Here is a 24121-nt window from a genome sequence, read left to right on the forward strand (position 1 = left end):
CCGTGTGTGTTTACACATGTTTAGTGGCACAGCACGGATACACTTCTAAGGAGAAACGGACAGACAGAATTGGGAGTGACTGTGGCTAGCGCCAGTGTTAGTGACCTCTCCTACTCTTTCTTACTGAGGATCTCTAAGACCTACTGAGGGTGCAGGGACTTGGGACTGGCTCAGTGTCTTTCTGCTCCTACACCCTCTCCTCCCCTTCTTTAGTGTGTGGGGGTCGTGAGAATGTAGGGCTCCGTGCGACGATCCCCTCAGTACCTGTCAGCCTTCGATGCACGTGAATTTACCTAACTTCCTTAATTTTAGCTAAGTCTGTCCCAGGTTTCAACCGCTTGACCCCGAAGTTCCTCAGATGTCCTTTCTCACTGGGACATGTACCTAATTCTCCTCTTGCCTGAAACTGAGGCTACGGGGTTCCAGACTGGATAAGAGCCCAGTTTTGGGGTTTGCATATCATGGCTCTTTTAAGGAAGGACTCCCCACCTTGCTCCAAACCTACCTTCCCTGTGTGCCCTGAGAAGGACGCCTTCTCTACCACCCCAAGGCAAGCAGCCTAGAGGCTGGAGAAGTCTTAATGCTGAGTGGAGGGGGTTCTTTCTGTCCTGGCTTCCCTGACCTCTGTCCCCGGAAGTACCGAGAACCCAGGCTAACTATGGCGCCTGAGAGGTTCAGGCGTCATCCCTACGTGGTCCTGCCAGGAGCAAGATCATCCCGTGTGAGACAGACATCCTCAGAGAACCCCAACGTGATTGTTTCACATAGAAAACGGACTTCAGAGATGACTACCAGAAAGGTAAATACCTAATTATTAGATGATGGTGGCTCCTGTCTTTATGTTTTAGATAGTAGATGGTTTATTACGGCGCTTTCCCGAATTCTGTGGGGTATCCAGTAGCTGGTATTTCTAGATGGTCACAAGACTGGCTCCCTTGACTTATTCTCAGAGTTCTGGGTGTGACTTACCTAGACCGGAAGCTGTGGATAGTGAAATTCTCAGGCCGCAGAGAACACGAAGTGAGGTCCAGACATGACGTCAAGTGTCAGCCTAGCAAGCTGCATTTTTCATATTTATAATACAGTGAGCTGCAGAAAAAGAAACGTAACTCTCCCTTGGCCCTGCTGTTTTCAAAGCCAGACAGCCCCTCTCTGGCGACAGACGGAGTCTGCATCAGCAGATGTGGTATTTCCTGAGCATTCGCTATTTAACGACAGACCTACTATTTAGCTCTTCAGTCGTCACACACGGGTGAGCTTTAGCGGTAAATGGACCCTTATTAACAATAAGTGCCAAACGCCAGGCTGTGTGCGTCTGAAAGAATTCTAATGTAAGGGGTGCCCGCTGCTGCTTTCTCAGAAGGTCCTTCTGTGCCATTTTGTCTCTGAGATGGTGTATTTCAAAAGGTAAAATAACCACAGTAACCACAAACTACCCACAACAGGTTTCCTACCCAGGATTTGGAAAATTCTCCAGTTGTCACTTAACCCAGGATTTGCCAAAATTCAGGCCAAAGAAACAGAGCCTGGGAATTGGAAGTCTTGAGCTTAACCTTGGGTCTGTAAGAATTGGTGAGCCCTGGGGAAGTTGGCCTGGGTGCCATCCTTTGTCTCCCCAGGCTCTCGTGTGGCATGAACCAGGAAGGTTTTTGGTCTCCTGAACCCCTGGGTCAAGGGCAGTTGAAGGGATTGCTGGGAGAGGAGTGACCTTGTGTTAGGTCCCCGAGGGCATGCGCTCTCACAGGCAGCCATGCGGTCAACGTGATGGTGATTGTTATGAAGATTTGCTTTGTGCCAAGTGCTTAGCACGACTGTTTGCCTAATAATCATGTATATCGTTTATGTAGAAATTATTATCCCCATTTTGCTGATTAGAAAGCCATGTGAAAATAATACGTTCAGGGGCTCCGTCCCTGGGTGGTTTAGTCGGTTAAGCATCCGACTTGTGATCTCAACTTAGGTCATGATCCCACGGTTTGTTAAGTTCGAGCCCTGCATCAGTGCAGAGCCTGCTTGGGATTCTCTCTCTCCCTTTCTTTCTTTCTTTCCCTCTCCTGCGCAAGCTCACACATGCTCACTCTCAAAATAAATAAACTTTAAAAATAAAACGTTCATGGTCACACAGCTAGTAAGGGCTGGCATCTGTCAGACTTCAAAGTTTCCAGTAGACTCAGTACCCTCAACATGTATTTTTGATAAATACATGTATATGATAAATTTTTAAAATACTAAAATTTTAGGGGCACCTGGGTGGCTCATTCAGTTGAATGCCCGACTGTTGATTTCAGCTCAAGTCAAGATCTCACGCTTCCTGAGTTTGAGCCCTGGGCGGGGCTCTGTGCTGACGGTGAGGAGGCTGCTTGGGATTCTCGGTCTCCCTCTCTCTCTGCCCCTCCCCCGTTCACACTCGCAAGTGCGTGTGTACTCTCTCTCTCCCAAAATAAACAAACACTAAAAATACTAAATTTTTATCATATTAATAGGATACCACATAAGACAATATAATAATTATAAGGCAAAAATAGCTAGTATGGGGCGCCTGGGTGGCTCTGTTGAGCGTCCGACTTCGGCTCAGATCATGATCTCACGGTTCTTGAATTTGAGCCTCGCATCAGGTTCTGTGCTGACAACTCAGAGCCTGGAGCTGCTTCGGATTCTGTGCCTCCATCTCTCTCTGCCCCTCCTCCACTCATGCTCTGTCTCTCTCTCTCTCTCTCAAAAATAAATAAACATTAAAGAAAAAATTAAAAAAGAATACCTACCTAGTATGTATTGAACCCTCATGCTGCAGCACAGTTACAAGCGGTGCTACTGGTATTTGCTCCTTTTACAATTGCCACAACCCCTCCAGGAAGGCTCTGTCATCGGGACGGGCTTTGGGACGCGGCCCGCGGGAGGTTAAGCCACTTGTGCACAGGTACACAGCGGTACACAGTTAAGCCACTTGTGCACAGGTACACAGCAGTACACGGTGCAGCCAGAGCTCGAACCCAGGCAGCCTGTGGGCGAGGCATGTGCTCCCAGCCTCCAGACCGCACTCCACATGTCCTAGGGAGGACACTCAGACAGCGAGTGCCCTTAACCTTGGAGCTGCTCATCCAGGGACGCCTGAGGACCCCCATCCCACTTCACTTTGGACCTGAGAAGGACTGTTTCAGGACGCGTTTTGAAACCCGCTCATGCCTTTGAAATGGGTTCCCTGATACGATGAGCTAAGAGATTGGGGCCTCTTGTGTGCAGGCTGCTGTCAGAATTCCCGTCCCCGAAACACGCCTGTCTCCACCCCCCCAGCCCGGCCAGCTTTTCCCGGCCTGCTAATTGGCGCCAGGGACCGGCTCCCAGAGGCTGCCTGGCCCCAGCAGCCCTTCCCTGGCTGCCCCCCCCCNGGGCTGAGGCTGACAGACAGACGCACTAGACAGGAGCTTCGGGGAGCTTCCCTCGCCGCCCTCCCCGATGCACTTCCTCAACGACTACATCTCATTACAGGGCTCTGTTCTCTGGTCCTGCACATGCTCCCTCTCGCTTGGCTTCCTGGTGCCACCACTTGTCACCTTCCCCAGCGTGGCTTTTACTAATGTAAATCTCCCTTCTCCGATGGCATGACTGCTCATTCTGTGCTGTCTAGCACCCCACGAGCTCACCCACTGGCACCCCGAGAAGCCAGCCACCCAGTGCGGAGATGGTACCCTGTCTTCAAGGTGGTCCAGCTCTGGCCCAGCCCCCCATGAACAGGTTCAGGCCCTGCTGGCTTTGGGGGAAGGGACCGGCTTCTCTGGCTCCATCCGACCCAGGATGCTCGCTGCAGGCGGTGGATTAGGGCCACTGCTCTTTCTTTCACCTTCGCCAGCAGGCAGCTGGCTTTGGGCAGGTCACTTAAGTACCCAGCACCTCGGTCTCCTTGGCCTTAAAGTAAGGATGGTGGTAAAAATGAGTATATTAACATTTCCTTAATAAAGCTGTTGTGGGGAATCAAATGGAAATAAGGATGAGAAGATCCTCTGCAAATAGAAAATTTGGGGCGCCTGGTGGCTCAGTCGGTTAAGCGTCTGACTCTTAGTTTCGGCTCAGGTTGTGATCTCATGGTGTGTGGGTTCGAGCCCCATGTTGGGTCCATGCTGTGTGGAACCTGCTTGGGATTCTCTCCCCTGCCCCGTCTCTGTCTCTCCCCTGCTCATGTTCTCTCATTCTCTCTCTCGCTCAAAATAAACTTTATTAAAACTTTTAAGGAAGGGGCGCCTGGGTGGCTCCGTCAGTTGAATATCAGACTTCAGCTCAGGTCATGATCTCGTGGCAAGTTTGAGCCCCGTGTCGGGCTCTGTGCTGACAGCTCAGAGCCTGGAGCCTGCTTCTAATTCTGTGTCTCCCTCTCTCTCTGCCCCCTCCCACTTGCAGTCTTTCTGCCTCTCAAAAATGAATACATATTAAAAAAATTTTTTTAATAAAATTTGTAAAGAAGTTATGGCCGTGGTACAGATGGCTGGTGATGAGTGAGTGATGAAGTGACTGATTTTGTCAACACAGAGTAGATACTCCCCCAGAACAGGCGAGGGGAGCACTCAGCCTCCTGGTATCTGCCCTCCTACCCCCCAAACTCGGCACCAGATCCTGTTCCTCTGGGCCTTTCCTGGGGGGATGGCCCCATGACCCTTGACTGGAGCCATTGGGATTACTATTGTGGTTTGATGCGAAGCAATTCAGTTCCATTTAGTCTTGATCCATAAGTAACAACTGTACTGTGGTTTCTGTGATTCATGGACCTATGATTCTGTAAAGATAACTGTGTTTTGATGGAACACTCAGTTATGTTTAAAGGCTCTCTCTGTAAACTTAGGGAGCACAGCCCTCTCACCCCCCATCCCTCCGGGGATCAGGGTTATTTACGACGCTATCAGGTCAAGCAGGCACATTGGGTAAATCAAAGGGGGAAAGGAAAGTCCTATATACGGGAGTCGGCAAGTCAGCAGTGGGTTAACACTAGAATCTTAGGTTATAAAGTGGAGAGTGCTCTTTAAATAACAGCTGGAAAGTTATACCTTTAATCCCTTGTGGTGTGTTTTAGAAATCTTTTACAATAGATCTGTCAGAATGTCCTAAGCACGGAAGGATGTGGAGGGTTGCTGAATTTCGTGGTAGATCAGAAAAGCAATTATGCTGAGAATACATACCGGGGACCCACGGTTTACGGCTCTCACCCTCCAATCGTCTCTCTTAGAATGTCTGGAGAATCTTCTGGAAGGGACTAATGCACCATAAGCAGACAGCATGAGTGCATCAAGAACATCTGATCAAGGCAGGAAAGAAAGGAGTCAGATCAGGGAAACAGCACATCCAGATTTTAGAAGTGCAGATCAAAGTCAACAGGGATTATGCACCTTTGCAAAAGATAGTAGCAGACCATGCAGTCTTCAGGTTAATTTGCTGGGGGGAGGGAGGAAAGGCATTTGATTTCGTCTCTCATGTCAGTGTGTGTGGGCATGCTCATTCAAGAATTTTTCCTTCAAGTTTTAAGTTTTAAAACTAAGGCTGGTGGGGCACCTTGGTGGCACAGTCGGTTGAGTTCAACTCTCGAGCTCAGCTCAGGTCATGATCTCACAGTTTGTGAGTTTGAGCCCCGCATTGGGCTCTGCACTGATGGTGTGGATTCTGCTTGGGATTCTGTCTCTCCCTCTTTCTTTCCTCCCTCTTTCTTTCTCTCTCTCAAAATAAATAAATAAAAAAAATTAAGGCTGGTAGAAAGGCTTCTGATATCACTCATTTGGTGTGGAAAAGTCCATTTGACACTAGTTGATTTGAAGACTGTACCTTTTTCCTTCCTTCCTTCTTTCCTTCCTTCCTATTTTCTTTCTTCCTTTCTTTTTTTCTTTCTCCCTTTCTTTTTCCTTCCTTCCTTCTTTGAGGAACTTTCTTCCTTCCCCTTCCTTCCTTTCTCTCTCTCTCTCTCTCTCTCATATTTTACATGTGTATGCTGCTTTATATTCTGCCTTTATTTCTTTAAAAAATTTTTTAAGGTTTATCATTGAGAGAGAGCGACAGAGCATGAGCAGGGGAGAGGAAGAGAGGGAGGGAGACACAGAATCTGAAGCAGGCCCCAGGCTCTGAATTGTCAGCACAGAGCCGGACATGGGGCTCGACGTCACAAACCATGAGATCATGACCTGAGCTGAAGTTGAACGGTCAACCATTCAGGCACCCCATATTCTACCTTTATTTCTTTGTTGCTTCCCAGCTGTCCTTCAAGGTGGGGGTGGAGGGTGGTACAAAGTCTCCACTTTAGGGGTATGGACACCAGGGTCCACACCTGAAGTCACATGGCCACTGGGTGGTAGTGATGTTTGGACCAGAACCCGGTCCCCTGGCTCTGGTGCCCCTGGTACCCAGAACCCGTGAGAAAGGAGATTCACTCATCCCATGCCGTGGACCCTTCTGTCATCCCTTATTTTCCCCTCAAGAGCTGAACCCCCTCTGACAATACGTGGAGCCAGGAAAGGTGCCTGGTGTGCGGTGAGGCCAGCACGGTGCTGCCTCCACGACTATCCGGCCTCCACTCTCACCAGGCAGGCTGGGGGCACCGCTCTGGCTTTCTCTCCTCTGAGGCGGAGAGGGTCTCCTGGAATGACGGGGCGATGCATGTTGCTGTGGCTTACATTTGTCATGATCAGTCCAGCACCTCCATCGCAGGCACTGGCTTCAGGAAAGACGCAGAATCCCGGAATAGACTGGCCGGTGCTGCCTGGCCGCTCTGTCTCAGCGGACTGGCCCCTTGGCTCCAGACTCCCCTCCGAACAATCTCACAATCTCACTTGTTCACTTTTCTCACTATTCTTGTTGGCAGATTTCGATGAGCCTGTCACACTGGCCTCTGATTTGCCTTGAACCCTCTCCAGACACACTTAGGAGATTGGGAATAGACCTGGGGGTGCCTGGGCGGCTCAGTCGGGCTCTCTGCTGTCAGCACGGAGCCTGCTGCAGATCCTCTGCTCCTCACCCACTCACTCTCTCAAAAGTAATAAATAAAAATAAATTTAGGAGCGCCTGGGCGGCTCAGTCAGTTAAGTGTCCGACTTCGGCTCAGGTCATGCTCTCGTGGTTCGTGAGTTTGAGCCCCACGTCGGGCTCTGTGTTGACAGCTCAGAGCCTGGAGCCTGCTTTGGATTCTGTGTCCTCCTCACTCTCTGCCCCTCCCCCACTCATGCTTTGTCTCTCTCTCTCAAAAATAAATAAGAAAAGTTTTTTAAAAAGTGTGGGCTTGGACGTCAGTGTAAGGAGATTCAAAATATAAAGGTGTAAAAAGGAGTAGAAGATGTTAGCAGCTAATTGACTCTGCAGCCCCTGGCCTTGCAGGGGAAACGACGTATCCTCACTGACACACAACCACAGAGCATTTGCCGTGGCCAAGACGCGGGCTAGGGACCAGTCACTGACTTCTGTGTGTCTGTTGGGGGCCTTCATTGTGGGGACTCATGACAGAGTTGAAACACAGCTCGTGCATGAGAAGGGTGACTGGTGGTCTCTCCCCACCCACACCCACACCAGCACCCTCACTGGTCTTCTCTGTTGGTGAGGGAGCCTTCTGAAGGTCACATTTGCCCAGAGCCTTCCCTGGAGTCTGATGAAAGCCTCCAGCTGGGAAGCTTCTGGGCAGAGAGACGGGTGATGAGGACCATCCCCCCACGTCCACACTGCGTTCTCTTCTCCGTGACTAGAGATGGACACGAACATCTGTGCACATGATCACGTGCGGTGGCGACAGTGAGTGTCCACCGGGCCCACCCCGAGGAGCATCCATCTTCTACCTTGATGCCGCATCTGCACAGCCCAGGGTTGTGCCTCTAACCATGAGTCCCTCACGGATCCTCCTGGAGTCCCTCAGGCCATCCAGGGAGAGGTACTGTCACGATCGTCAAGCAAGATGCAAAGGGGACCGTGGCCCAGAGCTACAGCCGGCCCACCAGCCACTGAGCAATTAGATAAACGAAGCAAAGTGGGGTCTTGACCGCTGAGGGTTGGGGTGGGTCGAGGAAGTGCCAATCTCCCATCATCGGAATGTGTCCACTCAGACTGCGCCCTAGCTTTCTGCATCTCATTCCACCGGTACAGCCTTTGCGGCTGGAAGCAGGGACCATCCCCTCTGCCCTGAGAGCCGGGAGAAGGCTGTGCGTGTTCTCACCTGCAGGGACCCTCTCTGTACCCCAGAGCAGCAGGGACAGGAAGGGCTGAAGCAGGCACTGCCAGGAACCCACCAGCATCTGCCACAAAAATGAAGACGTCTGGCCAGAAGTCCGGGGGGGCCATCTTCATCACAAGAGGTATCGTCAAAGCGCTTTCATTACAGAGGGTTAAGCTGGAAGTCAAGTGCTAGAATGACAGAAGAACGGCACAAAGGAAGTCAAGCAGAAAGACCTAATTTCCTTCCTTTAAGGGGAGGAAAAAAATATCCATGTATTTAAATGAACGCAAAGGCAAGAATGAGGGTGGCCTTTCCCCACCCCCACCCGGAAGTCAGTGGGTCTTCATAGGACAGTGTATCTTTGGGCCAGACCAGCGGCCCGCACCGCCCGCCTGTCTGCAGAAAAGGACATGGAGGCTTGGAACTTCACTGCCACGCAGGAGCAGCCCCCAGGACAGCTGAGTCGCTAACGCAGCCCCTTCGCCACCGCTTCTCCATGCAGGCCCTTGCCTGGCTTAGCTCCTAGTTTGCGCAGCACCTCCAGGTACCCAGAAATTGCATGCGAAATTGCAGAATCGAAAAGCAGCGGGCCACGTGAGTCCACCCGTTGTGCCCGGCACTTGCATCCTCCTCGACTTGCAGCGCTCAGAGGCCAGGCCAGGGCATTTGCTTACAGGAAGCCCAGGGGCCCCAGACATCTACCAAAAGTGGCCATTTGGATATGCGCCTGTAGCACACCTGCTGTGTGACTGGGGCCCAGCTCTGCAGACAAGCGGAACCAAAGTCAGTGCGGAGATGTTCATAGCGAGCGAGAGAATTGCCAGGGCGGAACGCAGGCCGATGGGGTGCTTGCTCGCATACGCGCAGCGTGGTGTGTTACTAACAGGAGCCTGCAAGGACCAGTGCGTGGTCCCTGGCGCAGTGTCCAGGGATCCCCGTGGCATCCCGTTTGTGATTCATGGGACAAGGAGTTCAAAACCTTATCATTAGCACTGTGATTACAGAAGGCTAGGATGTCACAGTTCGGGGGAAGGAGGGAGAAGGAGAGAACCAGGAATCGCACACCCCTGCTGTGCTGATTACTTGCAGGTCAATTACTTTCATTCTTCACACGGTCCCATGAGAGAGGCCACATTATCCCCATTACACAGATGAGAACACTGAGGCTCCGAGAGGCCGGACCACGTATGGGAGGCAGCAGTTGTCATGATGAAAAAAGTATGCACTTTGGCATCAGACAGAGGTGGGATCAGAGCCCAGCCTTACCATGAGCATTTTCAGGGATTTGGGCCAAGTTCTGGAACACCTGCTGTCTCATCTATAAAGTCTGGACAAGTGTACCCATGCATTGGCTTGTTGGACTAAATAATGCCCTTTGGGTAACAACACAGCCCTAGCACACAGTAGACCCCCAGGAAATGTCAGGAATCACCATATGATGACCCCTCCCCCCCCATCCCCCATGCATTGGGAGAACCAGGATGTAAATCCTGAGAGGCCAGCCTCTTTCCAACCCTAGGTGCCTCCCACGGTGGCCCCGGGCCTCCAGATCCACACCTGAATGCTATTGGGAGGGATGGAAACCAGCACAGCCGGGGCACCGCTGGGGCAGTGGACCAGGCCCACGCCCTTAGCCTTGCACATCGCAGGCTGCTTCCCACGTCCCAACGGTCAAGGAGAAGGTGCACAGGAGGGGGGGGGGTGCCCTCGCTCCGCTATGCGCAGTGCAGGTTATTACCCTCTGAGCATTTCCACTCATCTGAAATCTTTTCTTTAAAAACGTACGACCCCACTCTCCGAAGCCATGTGACTGACGTTTCATCAGCCCCACCGATGGATCTGATGAGGAAGATGAGGAAGACAGAGATGGGTTTCAAAAGAACCCTGTCCAGAGCGGCAGAATTTGCCACGTGGTATTACAAAGGCCATCTGTCTGCCACTCTGTATCAGCAGCCTTTGCATCCCCGATGCCTAGCCTAGTACCTGGCACATCGCAGGGGCTCCTTGCCACCTCTGGACTGAACTCACAACACAGTAACAGAGGCTGGTAAGGGAGCACTCACCCTCTCGGTCCCCAGGACTTGAGCCTCCAGAGGTGTGTGTGGCTTCCCCTTGACTTCTGCTCACCTTAGGGCTCTGAGGCGAAGGCAGTTTATTTTCACGAGTGCTCTACTGGGCCGTGGGAGTAGAGTGGGCTGGTGGTCGTGTCTGGGCCGTGGTCAGTTATGCAGGGGAGGTGGGTTAAAGGGACCCGCTCCGGGTTCCCACCAAGAGGCGCTTTTCATTCTACACAGTCGTTTAATGGGATCCCAAATAACATGTTTCAAAGAAATCTTATCACCATTGCTCCTTGGAACACATTTCAAATGCCGGCCATTAAAAACAGGCCATTTCACAAGCCTTTAATGATGACACTAATAACTGTGGCTTTTTGTCTCCATGGGTCCTGATGAGCAGAGGCGAGGAGTAAATTACGGAGCTAACTTTTATGTCCGTGGTTTATTGATCGGTGAGGAGTTCTCTTCAAGGGAATTATGCCAACCCCCAAACCTCGGCCATCCAGATTCCCTTTCCGTCTATGTGACCGCCCACTAATGTACAGTTAGTTTTCGATTTATATTAATAAGAAGACAACACGATGTGCCATTTCTGTAAGATGGTAATAGACATACCAAAACATCCCACCTGGTAGTTATAAATAGATCAGTTTTCCCATAATCCACTGAGGTCACAATCCGTGGCATCATGAGCAGGTTCCCTGCTGTGGTGCTGGCATACGCTTGCATCCCCGGACTGCATAAAGGGTGTCACACCATAGTGTGTCCAACGGTATCATGCATGTCGTTTCCTGCCTTTATTTCTTGCAGGTGAAAGTCATGCTTCGCATCTGTTCCACATTGGCTCGTGACACCTCTGAGTCCAGCTCTTTCCTGAAGGTGGACCCTCGGAAGAAGCAGATCACCCTGTATGACCCCCTGACGTGTGGAGGTCAAAATGTCTTCCAAAAGAGAGGCAACCAAGTTCCCCCTAAGATGTTTGCCTTCGATGCCGTGTTTCCGCAAGATGCTTCTCAGGTGGGTGTGACCCCTTCTGCCCACCCCAGGCTCAGGCAGTGTTGAAGCTTTCCCCATCCACCAGGACCTGTGAGCTGGGAGGGTATCTTCCAGAGTATTCTGACGCATCAGTTCTTCCAGCCATACAACTCTTGGAAACCCGTTGTAGCATCATTGGATAGTTCGGTCCCGTTGAATGATCGGTGTCAGACCTTGGGCAGGATCACTGTGCCAGGATTTCAACAAAACACTCGTGGAGAGAAGGAGGGGGAAGGACGAGGGAGCCAGTCGGCAGATGGCTTACAGAAGCAGGGAGTAGAGGCAGAAGTGGAAATTTTAGGAGAGACTTTGTCAAGATGGTGGTGCCTGTGGTCCCCTAAGAACGCCATGCCTGTCTGGGCTCCTGGGTGCGCCAAGGAGCTGGGTTTGAATCAGGCGCAGTTCTAGGGCCCTAAGGGGGGCAAGTCCTAGTGAGGAACTGCTGCGATGGGCAGGGAAACGGAGGCTCACGTGCAGTCCTGAATCGGTGAAGCCGAGTAGAAGGGAAGAAGAGAGGCTAGCTGTCGTATCAGTTAGCTGCTACCACATAACAAACCACCCTAAGATTCAGTGGCTTAGAACAATAGGCATTTATTATTCCTTATTAATCTGTGGTCTGGCTGAGTGTTCTTCCATTTCTCGTGTCTTTATCCCGAGTTTGGGGGCTGCCTGGCTTTAGGCTGATCTGGAATCCGCATTGTTTCTCATCAGCCAGGAGGCTCTCTGGGGCTTGCACTCACGATGGTGGCGTGATCCAGGTACACACACCTCAAAATCGACATGACATCACTTCTGCTGCTTTCTTTTGGCTCAGATTTGAGGGGTGGGAAGAGACCTCACCTCTTGAATGGTGGGACTGAAAAGTCACAGTGCAAGGGGAGCACACGCGTGTGTGTGCACACACACACACACACAAGCACACACACACAGGGGGAGGGTAGAGAGTTATGGCCATCCTGGTCCGAGTAGAATTTGGAAGCTCCTTGGGGGCCTAGAGTGCCAAGATTCCTGGACCTGAGCTCCTGGAGCCAATCCCAGTAAGAACAGATGTCCACTGGAAGATTCCGTCGCACCATCTGGTGCAATTCATCTGCAGTGAATTGGCGCAGCTGAATCTTCCAGTAGGCATGTAACCCAGGTTATAGGTGTTTGGTGACCTGCTTTGCCCGGGTTTTGGCATCAGACAGCTGCATCTTCCAGATGCGTTTCCGGCAGTCACTCCCCAAGATTTATATGAGACAGAGTGCCTCCAGGTGGCTGATGCCTGCAGCAGAGCCTGGAGACAAGGATGCTCATAGCTCCTGTTCGTTTCCACCACGCTGCACCCAAGTGTAGAAAAGGGATCCTCACATGGGCTTTGGAATCATACCACGGACACCCAACATGTGTTCTCAGCTCCATTCGTTAACGAGCTAGAGGGGTGGTTTCCCCAAAGAGTTTTACCAGGAAAAGACAAAATACAAAAAAGTTTGATAGTTTCCCTTTTGATTATGTATGTGTGTGTGTGTGTGCGCGCGCGCACGCGCTCAGTAGACCCAATGGACGCACTAATCTAAACCTGACATCGTGTCTAATAAAGGGCCTTTCTCGTACTGTAATTNCTTGATAGTTTCCCTTTTGATTATGTATGTGTGTGTGTGTGTGTGTGTGTGCGCGTGCGCGCGCACGCGCTCAGTAGACCCAATGGACACACTAATCTAAACCTGACATCGTGTCTAATAAAGGGCCTTTCTCGTACTGTAATTAACACAGTTAAAACTTTTCTAAAGTGATTCTCCCCAACTTGCAAGAATCCCGAAGCAGACCCTAAGTTAAGCGTGGGCTGTTAATGAGTTTTAGATTTATTCCAGAAAAAGAGCCGTTTTTATTGCTCACATTTGCTTACATTTCACACCGGGCTCCAGAGCTCACGTGCTCCACACGACAGTCACGTGCTTCTGGATGCTTCCCTTTTGTTAAAATCCGCAATCTTCTCTTGCGTTGTGTTTCTCTGCTCAGTTTGTGGTTTTCAGGAAGTTTCATACACGTTAACCCACGTGACTCTTCCTAGACTTCTGTGCTGCAAAAGAGGGATGCATTGCTATGATCACATGCTGCATGAGGAAACTGAGGCTCACAGATGCGGCCTCTGGTTCGTAATCCTTTCCTGAGCAGACCTCTCTCCTGGACCCCCCTCCTTACTCTCTCTGCCCTGCTCCGTGTGGTCCTGCATCTTTGACCTCCCGCCATTTTACTCACTGTTTACTGGCAGTGTGTCCCTGGGTGGGTCGCCACACCTCTCTGGGCCCCAGCATCCTCATCTGTAAGCTGCAGACAGACCCCCAATGTACCGTTGTGGTTCATTGAGCCCGGAATACACGAGATGGTCGGGACAGAGCTAGAGCGTGCCGAGTATCTGATGAACGTAGCTCTTTTCCTGTTATGTTGTCATCGTGACAGTCATGGTCGGCCTCAGTGCCCGGGGGGGTGGGCACCCTTTGAGCCACCGAGGCAGGAAAGCAGGAGAGTGGACGTGGGGGCCTCTGCTCTCAGAGGCACCAGGGAGGCTCCGGGTGGTTATGATTTTGGCTTTCCCTCCGTCTCTCAGGACATCAGCAAGGCAGTGATTGGAATAGTCCTTGCTCCCCGCCGCCCTGGCGGACCCTTCTTAGCCCCCTGGTGGCCTCGGCAGTCATCAGCTGCCCCCTCCGGGGCAGACCTCCGCTGGGTCGGCTGTGGGAATGTGTCGTAGCCAATCAGCACAGACCGGGGGGCTTATAAACTACAGAAATTTCTTTCGCGTAGTTTTGGAGGCTGGAAGTCCAAGACCAAGGTGCTGCAGATCTCGTGTCTGGCCAGAGTCCCTTCCGGGTTCACAGCTGTCCTCCCGCTGAAGGGAGTGAGGAAGCCCTCTGGGGCCTCTCTCCCAAGAGTCGGCTTCACCCTCACGACCTGTCACCCCCACCCCCACAAAAGCTTATTTCCAAAAACCATCACATTGGATGTTAGGTTTCTTTCTTTCTTTCTTTCTTTCTTTCTTTCTTTCTTTCTTTCTTTCTTTCTTTCTTTCTTTCTTTTTTTTAACGTTTACTTATTTACTTTGAAAGAGAACAAGCACAAGCAGGGGAGGTGCAGAGAGAGAGAAAGAGAGAGAGAGAATCCCGACGTGGGGCTTGAACTCATTTAACCATGAGATCATGCCCTGAGCTGGAATTGAGAGTTGGACACTTAACTGACTGAGCCCCCCAGGTGTCCCTGGACGTTAGGCTTCAACATGGCAATTCTGGGGGGGACACATTCAGTCCCTCGCAGGAAGGGCCATGAGGAGGACTCCAGCATGTGGGTGAGCAAGGGCTTCCGGCCGCCCGTGTCTGTGCTGGGGAAGCTGTCTGCCTCTCTGCACCCCCCCTCAAATAAATAAATAGACATTAAAAAAATATTTTACTGCCTCAGTCTTGGGGCTTCAAGCCCGCCTCTTGCTGCCTAGGTCCTGGGGTATGACAGATCCTGTGGCCCCCACAGCAGCCTTGTCCTGTGACCCCCTCCCCCTCAGTCTAAGAGGAGCCCTCCCCCCTCACCCCCCGCATGGAATTGTTGAGGCACCACCAGCACAGACAGCGGGGTGGGGGTGGAGTGTGGTGTTTGGGTTTGGGAGAGAAAATTGATCCCCTTTTTTAAAAAAATTTTTTAATGTTTTATTTATTTCTGAGTGAGAGAGAAAGACAGTGTGAGCAGGGGAGGGTCAGAAAGAGAGGGAGACACAGAATCCAAAACAGGCTCCAGGCTCTGAGCTGTCAGCACAGAGCCCGATGTGGGGCTCGAACTCACGAACCGTGAGATCATGACCTGAGCTGAAGTTGGAGGCTTAACCGACTGAGCCCCCCAGGTGCCCTGAGAAGATTGATTTCCAAATATTCAGGTCCTCTGTCCTCCTGCAGCCTGGGGCTGAATATCTGTGTTCCTGGCGAGGCCACAGCCCTGGGAGGCCCACTGCCCTGCCCCCCGCAGAGCCCGGATGCTTCCCGCCTCTGAGTGCTTCCCTGAGTTCAGACTCTGGTAGGAAGGGGACAGCGCACAGTGTGCTGTTTGTCCTTCTGGAAGCATCAGCTGCTCCCCAGAGAGTTCCCAGATCTCCCAGTCAGGCCGCAGAATGTCCTGAGTTCTCGTTGTTTGTGGAGCGGTAGGTTGTTGGGTGCTTGTGGGGGAAGTACAGAAAGTTCTCAGAAGCCTGGCCCCCGAGGACTTGATAGCATCCGTTATAACACGCTGACAAGGGGCCTTTGGTATTGTGCGTTGTATCTGCACACAGAGAACGAAAGGGCTGGTTTTGAAGACAAGGGGCTGTGGATCGAGGTGGGGAGAGCACATAGATGCAGGTCACCGAGCTCTCGCTTCTGTTAGCAACAGTTTCCCAAGGCCATTTTCTTGAAATGACACATCATCTCTTTTGCACTGATAAGCTTGGTCCGTTTCATGTGCTGTGTGCACGTGTGTGTGCATGTGTGACACAGGATCCAGTTAGCAAAGGGCCGGTGGGAAGTTTAAACGTCCAGCAGGCTGGAAGGGCAGAGCAGGGAAGGGCATGAGTTCCGTGGAAGCGCCCTGTGCTCCCATCCCAGCGTGTTTCTGCCTGGCTACAGAGGCAGCCGCTGAAACGGACCGCCAGTCAGCAGAAAGCTGGTTTGCAAGGACGATGCAATGCTCGGGCTTGCACGAGGCAGAGGAACCAGACGGTTTTGAGTGCCCCAGAACCCCTTTTACGGCCTGACCAACCTTCGGTGTCCTGGCCTTGGGCCTGCCCCCCCCCCCCCCCCCCCNGTCGCTGATGGTGCCCTCACTGCACGTGTCTCTTGTGTCCGCCAGGCTGAGGTATGTGCCGGAACCGTGGCAGAGGTGATCCAGTCTGTGGTCAACGGTGCGGACGGCTGCGTGTTCTGCTTCGGCCACGCCAAGCTGGGTGAGTGAGAGCTTTCCTTGTTTCTGCCCTTTGTATTCCCAGCCACACGGTCTGTTCGTCTGTCTGGATGCCTGGGGTCTGCGTCTGCAGATAAAGGGAAGGTGTGGCCTTTCAGTGCTGACTGGAGTCACCAGTCGCCGGTGCTGCTGCTGAAAGACACTGTCCATCCGAAGCGGACACCCAGCACCTGGGAAGGGGGTGGTAGGGTCCTTCCCACTTGGCCCAGGTCGGGGCCATGCCCAGAAAGCCAGCAGGAGGAGGGACCCGCACCGAGCAGGGGCTCTTGGGTTCAGGGCTGTGGATGGAGCCCTCCAGGCAAAGCCCGGAACCATGTCAGGACCTGTCCGGGGAGCGACCTTGACTCCCAGCCTCCGACCTTTGCCGGAGCAAGAAAGGAGAAGCAGGGTCAAGGGGGTCAGGGGAGCACCCAGACGGGGGTGCGGAGGGTTGGACCCCCTTAGGGTGTCTTCTCACTCCTGGCCTGTGGCCTTCCGCTCAGCAGGCCTCACTTCCCGTGCTGGGCAAGTTGGTAATTTGGGGAGCTCCCAAAGCGCCCCTGTGCAGGGAGCGAGGCCCGCCGTAGGCCCGGACAGAAAGCTCATGTCAGCCCCCTTCTGTCTTCTTCATCTCTGATCAAAGCAGCAATCCAGATCTTAATAGACTTTGCTCGCGCTATAAAAATAGACACAGCCTTTAACGTGAGGAAGGATATAAAGCGTAAGTACGAGCGTGCCATCTGCGGGTGGTGATAAAAAGGGCCGCGCTGGCGATGAAAGATGTTGGCCTGCCCACCGGGTGTAAAACAGGGCAGCCATCAGACGGTGTGGGACGTTTGGGTCCCTGGGGCGAATCGTGACTTAATCCTGTCTGGGCGCTTACCTTCTTTAGTTCGGCCATTTAGTCTGTAGTCCCAGGAAAGGCTTACCGCCCCCCTCGCCTCTTCCTCCCCTTTCTCCCCTTCCCTGTGGGAGGGGGACACTCAGACCGTTTTCCTTACCCCCCAGGCAAATCCTACACCATGATCGGAAAGGACGACTCCATGCAGAACCTGGGCATCATCCCCTGCGCCATCTCCTGGCTCTTCAAGCTGATAAACGAGCGCAAGGAGAAGACGGGGGCGCGCTTCTCCGTGCGCATCTCCGCCGTGGAAGTGTGGGGCAAGGAGGAGAACCTGAAAGACTTGCTGTCCGACGTGGCCACGGGCAGCCTGCAGGACGGCCAGTCCCCGGGCGTGTACCTGTGCGAGGACCCCATCTGCGGCACGCAGGTGACTGGCTGTGGAGCTCGGGCGGGGCGGGCGGGGGGCCAAGGTGGCTCCTCGCTGGGGAGGTTCACCCCGGGACTCGCCTCACATGCCACCGGGGAAGGCTTGTGAGTGTTTACTTGGAGGTGGACGGGAACTTTACGGCCTGCCCAGGGCCATCTGCCCCTAACCTAAATATTTGTACCTCGGATCTCACTGACAATGAGCAGGAGCCGCAATTGTTGTTGGAACCCGTTGGGCGGCGGGGAATGGAATTCACTTTCTTTACGCCCCTCTCAAGAAAGAAAAAGAAAAAGAAAAAAGAAAAGTACAGTCTTTCTTTTGTTTAACAACAAGCCGAAATATTTACTGCTCGGCACAAATAGCTCCAGCCATTACTGGCGCTGTTTACGGCTCTATAAATGGTGTTTCTGGTACTGGTTTATGGCCGGATGAGTGGTACCGTAGGAAACGCTCATAACCGCTTTCTAATTAGAGCCGTGAAATAATTGCTGGAGCTGGGGAAGCCCAGGGAAGCTCCAGCCCACCTTCGCAGGAGGGGGGGTGTGTTCTGTGCGTCTCTCCCTCGCTGGCCGACGGCAGGTGGAGCGAGTCTGGAGCTCCCTAGTTCCTATCGAGAAGAATCCACCCTTCCGGTCTCCTGCTGGCTATATTTCCTGATTTTTTCTGATAGGTGTTCATTTTGAGGAGTACCTGCCTTGTCCCAGGTGGGGCTGTTTTCTCGGGTGAGGACACCCCCGTCACACCCATCTGTTCACACCTGGCCGTGTCCTTCCCCGGCTCAAAGCCCCTCAGATCCTTCCATTTCCGTTATGAACTCTCCATTGCAAACCTCCTCATGATGTGCAAGGTCCTACATGACCAGCCCCCTGCCCACCTTTCCAGCACCATCTTTTGCCACTCCTCTTTATTTTTTTAAATTTTTAAAGTGTTTTATTATTTATTTTTGAGAGAGAGAGATGAGTGCCAGCAGGGAAGGGGAGAGAGAGGGGGAGACACAGAATCGGAAGCAGCTCCAGGCTCTGAGCTGTCAGCACAGAGCCCGACGCGGGGCTCGAACTCACAAACCGTGAGATCATCACCTGAGCTGAAGTTGACGCTTAACCGACTGAGTCACCTAGACGCTCCTCTTACCACTCCTCTTAAGTTACATGTAGGTCCCTAAAAAAGCAGAACCCCTCAGAATTCACTGTGCATATGAATCACGGGAGATCTTGTGAAAATGCAGGTTCTGGGTGAGTCTGTCTGAGGTGGGACCCCTGTGTATGAGTTGGTGACGAGCTTCCCGGTGATACAGCACACTTTGAGTTGCAAGGCACTCAGCCGCCAGCCATCCTCCCTCTTACTCCACACATCTGCCCCTCCCGCTCTTCATCTGGCAAAGTCCCTGTCCTTCAGTAGCAGCCGGATGCCACTTCTTCCAGGAAGCCCTCCTACATGTTTCTCCTAGGTCAGTTGTGACTGCCTGGTTGGCTCTCTAACAAAGCGTGGGTGCCACGTCCGACTAAGATCGGCTGTTGGTAGTTTTAACAGATGCATCAGATACCCCTTGGGGGTGGAATCTAGTCAGAATCCAAACCAATTGGTCATGCAAAGCTTCATCCAGCAGTCCTCAAACTGTCGTCTTCCTCAGTCACCTGGAGGACTTGGTAAGCACGGCTCACCTGGCTTCACCTCTAGAATTTCTTATTCATTAGGCTTGCGATAGGTCCCCAAACCATGCATTTTGAACAAGTTCCCATGTGATGTCAACGCTGCTGGTCTGGGGACCACACTTTGAGACCCATCACTTCTGAAGCATCACAGCACCTGTGGGAGAAATCAGTGTCACCTCGCCCACTCTTCCCTCTCCAAGAACCACCTGGATGTTCAAATATGCTGTAGCCTCTATTCATCTTTGTAACTCTACTGATGAGGCCCCACTTGGGCGAAGGACCTGGTTAACTGAAGGCTAAGTAGAGATCAGCATGCTCTTTATTTTAACTCTTCTTGTTGAAAAATGGTTAAAAAAAAACCCAAAAAAATTCCTTTACCTTTTTTTCTGCCATAGTAATTCAGAACCATGAACACAAATACAACAGAGTCTCTCTTTGAAATTGGAGGCTTTTGAAGGTCCAGAGTCCAAAAATTAGATTTTTCAGAACTATAAGTGCAATCAGAGTCAGAGTAAGAAAGTGTCAGAATGTGTACCAACCCCAAGGCACATACCACAAACCATTTCTTTGAGTAAACCAGATGTTTCCTTTTTCTCCCTGACCCCCCAAAAAGGGTGTTAGTCAAGTTCTGATAATATCATCTGACTAAGGTTGACTCTGATTTACAAGGACTCTCATAGGATTTGGACACATGGCCCACCCTGCTTTCTTAGTTAATAAGTACCATGACTGTGAATTTGGGGATTAAAGATAAATTAAACAGTAGAGATGAGACAGTCAAGTACGTTGGGTGTTTTCATGTGTCTTTTACACATCTCGTTTAAGATGATGCCAGTGTGGGACGCCTGGGGGGCTCAGTCGGTTGAGGATCCAACTCTCAGTTTCGGCTCAGGTCACGATCTCAGGGTTTTGTGAGTTCGAGCCCCATGTTGGGCTCTGTGCTGACAGTGCAGAGCCTGCTTGGTATTCTTTCTCTCTCTCCCTCTCTCTGTCTTCCCTTCCCCCCTTGGCACTGTTTCTGTCTCTCTCAAAATAAATATACTTCCAAAAAAATCCAGAACTATAGTCCATGTAGGCTAAAATGGGCTTTAAAGAGCTGGAGAGGTTGGGAGTGGGGTTAAAGCTAACCAACCCGCATGCTGCCTGCACTGAAATCTGGTTTCGCAATCCACCCATCTCCAAACATTCTAATCTCTGAGAGCAGGAGGGTGTCACGTCCCCCATGTCCTTTTAGGTAGATGGGTCACTGAGGACGGGGGTTTGCTGTCCTCTGCAGAGATGGGGCTGGGCTCCCTGCCCCCCCCCACCCCACCACCATTTGGATACAGCCATTTGCCCATCACACCTGTTATTACTTAAACTGTGAAACGATGTTCCGTGCTGCACATGTGCTCATTCTGAACTTCCAGAAATGGGTTGGTTGAGATTTGCGGAGGAGCACAGGCCATTGTTCTGGAAGGTTCTGCAGAACAGAGAGCCGGGTGTGAGGGGCACGCCGGCCCTCCACAGGCTGAGGCCTTAGCTCTAGGCTTGTGTCTTCCAGCTGCAGAACCAGAGTGAGCTGCGGGCGCCCACGGCGGAGAAGGCCGCCTTCTTCCTGGACGCCGCCATCGCCTCACGCCGCGGCAGCCAGCAGGACTGTGACGAGGAAGGCCACCGGAACTCGCACATGCTCTTCACCCTGCACATCTACCAGTACCGCATGGAGAAGAGCGGGAAAGGGGGAAGTAAGTGGGCCCGTCTCCGCCCACCGGGAGACCCGCCATCGAGGGCCACCGTGACCCTTTATGTTTTAGTTAATTTTTTTAACGTTTATTTATTTTTGAGAGAAAGAGACAGAGCATGAGCAGGGGAGGGACAGAGAGAGAGGGAGGCACAGAATCCGAAACAGGCTCTAGGCTCTGAGCTGTCAGCAAAGAGCCCGACCCAGGGCTCAAACTCACAAGCCAGATGCTTAATGGACTGAGCCACCCAGGCGCCCCTCATTTTTTTTAAAGTAGGCTGCATGCCCACTGTGGGGCTCGAAATCACTCCCCTGAGATTGAGCATCGTGTGCTGCACCTACTAAGCCAGCCAGACACCCCTGACCCTTTTATTTTTAAACGGGGTACGATTTCACCGGTATCCGGTTTGCGCTTCTGGAGCTCCAGACAAGTATCGAGTCTGGGCTGCAGGTCACTGTTGAGCCGTCCAAGGGAGAAAGGTTCGCTCTGGCGAAGGTCATTTACAAATGTAACTACTGCCGGGGGAAGGTGAGTGAGGACAAACTGGAAGCCGGAAAACAACCATTTCATAGTACCCTTTTGTTCACAACCTTTGCAGGTGATCCTCATGAAAGACTAATATTTACGCACCAGGCACCCTGATGATATGTTATTAATATCATATTAATATTGAGTCCCCTATATGGACCAGGAAGGAACAAAGTGATGTTTTTAAAATAATCTAGAAATCAGACTCTTTTAGAATTAAACAGTTGCCGGCTGCCTCCATCCCTCGGGTGATGCTGGTCACTGGGAAGAGCCCGGTCCCCTCGGGGCCACGTACTTGAAGCCGGCACTGACCTCGCCACAGTGGTCTTCCCTTTGCCTGCCGGGTCGCGCTCGCTCCACGCACTGGGAAGTATCTCAGAGGGGCTCTTGGACCGAGGGCCACGTGCTTTCAAGGCACCTGGCACCCCAGTGCCCTCTGAATGATTGCCCCAAGGACCCTGGGACAATCCCAGGAAAGCTAACAAGAGCCCTGAGTAGGAGGTGAACCTCCGTGCATGGAAACTGTGAGGCGAATCGACTAACACAGAGACCGTCCACAAACCTAATTCTTGGTGGAGCCTGGGGCTCAGGCATCCAGCTGGGATCTGGGGAAGGGCTTCCCAATTCTCCGCAAGCCCTGTTGCCCAAGGCGTGGAAACCAGTAGCCTGGAGCTGGTCTTGGGGCTTCTCTCACCCCCAACAGAAGCTCTTTCCTTCCCTAATCTCCACGTTCCTGCTGGCTCCGTCTCCTGCCCTCTTTCCTCCTCCTTAATCGTTAACTTTTTAAATGTTTACTTATTTGTTTTGAGAGATAGAGGGGACATTTGCGTGCGCACGTGAGGGGGGAAGGGGCAGAGAGAGAGAGGGAGAGAGAGAATCCCAGGCAGGCTCCGTGCTGTCAGCGCAGAGCCCGACACAGGGCTCGATCCTACGAACCATGAGATCATAACCTGAGCTGAAATCAAGAGTCGGACGCGTAGCCGACCGAGCCACCCAGGCGCCCCCAACTGTTGTTATTTTCCTTCAGGTTTAATGAAGTCTGATTTACATTAGGTAAAGGTTGCCCCCTCTTGTGAGTTACTAGAGGCATTTTGGCAAATCAGTACGGTTGTGTAAGCACCGACCGTCTCTTTTTGCCCTTTCTGGACAGTCCTCTCACCCCCACCTCTCGCCTCTGACACCCACTGACCTGATGTTTGTCCTTTCACTGTTGCCTTTAGCCAGACATTGCATGAATGGAATCACATGGTCCCCATGCGGCTTTGCGTAGCCAGCTTCTCCGATTTAGCGTAACGTATCTGAGGCTTCTCCATGGAGCTGTGTGTATCAGTTGCTCGCTTATTTTTCTCGCTGCCCTCACCTTTACTTTCAGCTGAGCCTGGACACTTGCCCCTGCCCCTCCTCCTGCCCCCTGGCCTGAGATCTCACCGTACGCCCCGTCCTGGGGCTGAGGGTCCACATGGCAGGAAGGCTCAGATGGTCAGCCCTGGCTGCTCGCTGCGCTGGCTGCTGCCTGGGGGTCTGGAGACACTGGCGTCACTTGCTGGGCACTGGGTGCCCCTGGAGATGGACCAGCCGCAGCCCCAGTGTCTCCTGGGAAACCGGCCAGGGTCGTGAGGGGGTGGGGATGAGGTGGTGAGCAAAATTGTTCGAATGGGAAACCTTCAGGGGAGATTGATTCTCAGTGAAGGGCACATGCCATGTCCAGCACTTCCTTTTAGGAAAACTTTCTCAAAGAAGGAAACAAGGGATCAGGAGAGGTATGAGAAGATCCAGACCTTTAAAATTCATAACAGAAGTGTATCCGCCTAACGGTCTGGGGGCCGGCTTTAAATCCTGCCCTCGCTGTTTTCTCTAGATTGTGTCTGAGCAGTATGAAATCTGAGAGATGCCTTATTCTTTAAGGCTTTTTTTTTTTACGTTGTATTTAAGCTTTATTTCTTTTAAGCTGTTTTATTCTTTTAAGTCAATAGTAACGGAAATAATCAGAGCCTGTCAGCCGAGAGCGACTCGCCAAAGATCCGAATTCTCAGCCAAATTGCTTCCAAATGGCACTGAGCGGGGTCTCGGGAGATGGGGTAATCTCTTCCTTCGAGGTTTTGAAACCAAGCTGAAAACATGGGGTTTTAGCTCACTCGTGTGGGTGTGGGTGTGGGTGTGGGTGTGGGTATGTGTGCGTGTGTGTGTCTGCAGCTCTGCCCTCAATTTAGAACCTGAAAGTAGGGAAGAATCTTGAAAATAAACCGTTAATTAAATTGCTTCAACTGTAAGAACTTAAAATTCAGCCTCACAGGAGCATGGGCTGGGACACCCCCTCAACCCCTCGAGGCTCCAGTGCTCTGCGTGTCCTGGGCACTTTCAGGATATTTAACATCCCCTTCATCTTTCTGTTTATACCTTGTGAAGGCAGATCGCTCTTAAATAATACATTCAGGGTAAAGGAAAAGGCAAGTGCCATTAACAGCTCCGCAGACTTCCTGTAGGGACTTTTTAATGTAACCGCAGGTGAGAAGGGGAGAGGGTCCATGGGGCACCACCTACCTGCTGTGGCACCCGGCTTCCTGGGGGGGCGGGGTGGGGGGGAGAAGCAGAGGAATCCAGGCCCGAATGGGCCAGCCTCTAGCCCGTGGCACACTTGACTTCTGTGAATTTGTATCTGTTTAAAATATAATGAGATTGGAGTGTCGTTTAAAATGGGAAGTTTTGTTTACTTAGTACAGATAAGTAATAATCCCTGTGGCCCTGGCAGCCAGAA

The 24121-nt window shown here is 52.0% G+C and overlaps 1 protein-coding gene across 1 annotated transcript in view; it reads left to right on the forward strand.

Annotated features, from left to right (window-relative positions):
• Nucleotides 1–658: 658 nt before the first annotated feature.
• Nucleotides 659–24121, forward strand: part of KIF26B (kinesin family member 26B) — a gene marked incomplete at its 3' end in the record, with an annotated part of 79929 nt that continues 56466 nt past the window's right edge. The window contains exons 1-8 of the mRNA XM_077779912.1: nt 659–799; nt 7704–7885; nt 8670–8761; nt 8901–9118; nt 11035–11241; nt 16102–16195; nt 17200–17462; nt 20658–20841. Of these exons, the coding sequence (XP_077636038.1) occupies nt 659–799; nt 7704–7885; nt 8670–8761; nt 8901–9118; nt 11035–11241; nt 16102–16195; nt 17200–17462; nt 20658–20841 (1381 nt within the window). The remainder of the gene's footprint in view (nt 800–7703; nt 7886–8669; nt 8762–8900; nt 9119–11034; nt 11242–16101; nt 16196–17199; nt 17463–20657; nt 20842–24121) is intronic.

Source organism: Crocuta crocuta, unplaced genomic scaffold (assembly GCF_008692635.1).
Source record: "Crocuta crocuta isolate KB4526 unplaced genomic scaffold, BGI_CrCroc_1.0 scaffold322, whole genome shotgun sequence".
Classification (NCBI taxonomy): Eukaryota; Metazoa; Chordata; class Mammalia; order Carnivora; family Hyaenidae; genus Crocuta; species Crocuta crocuta.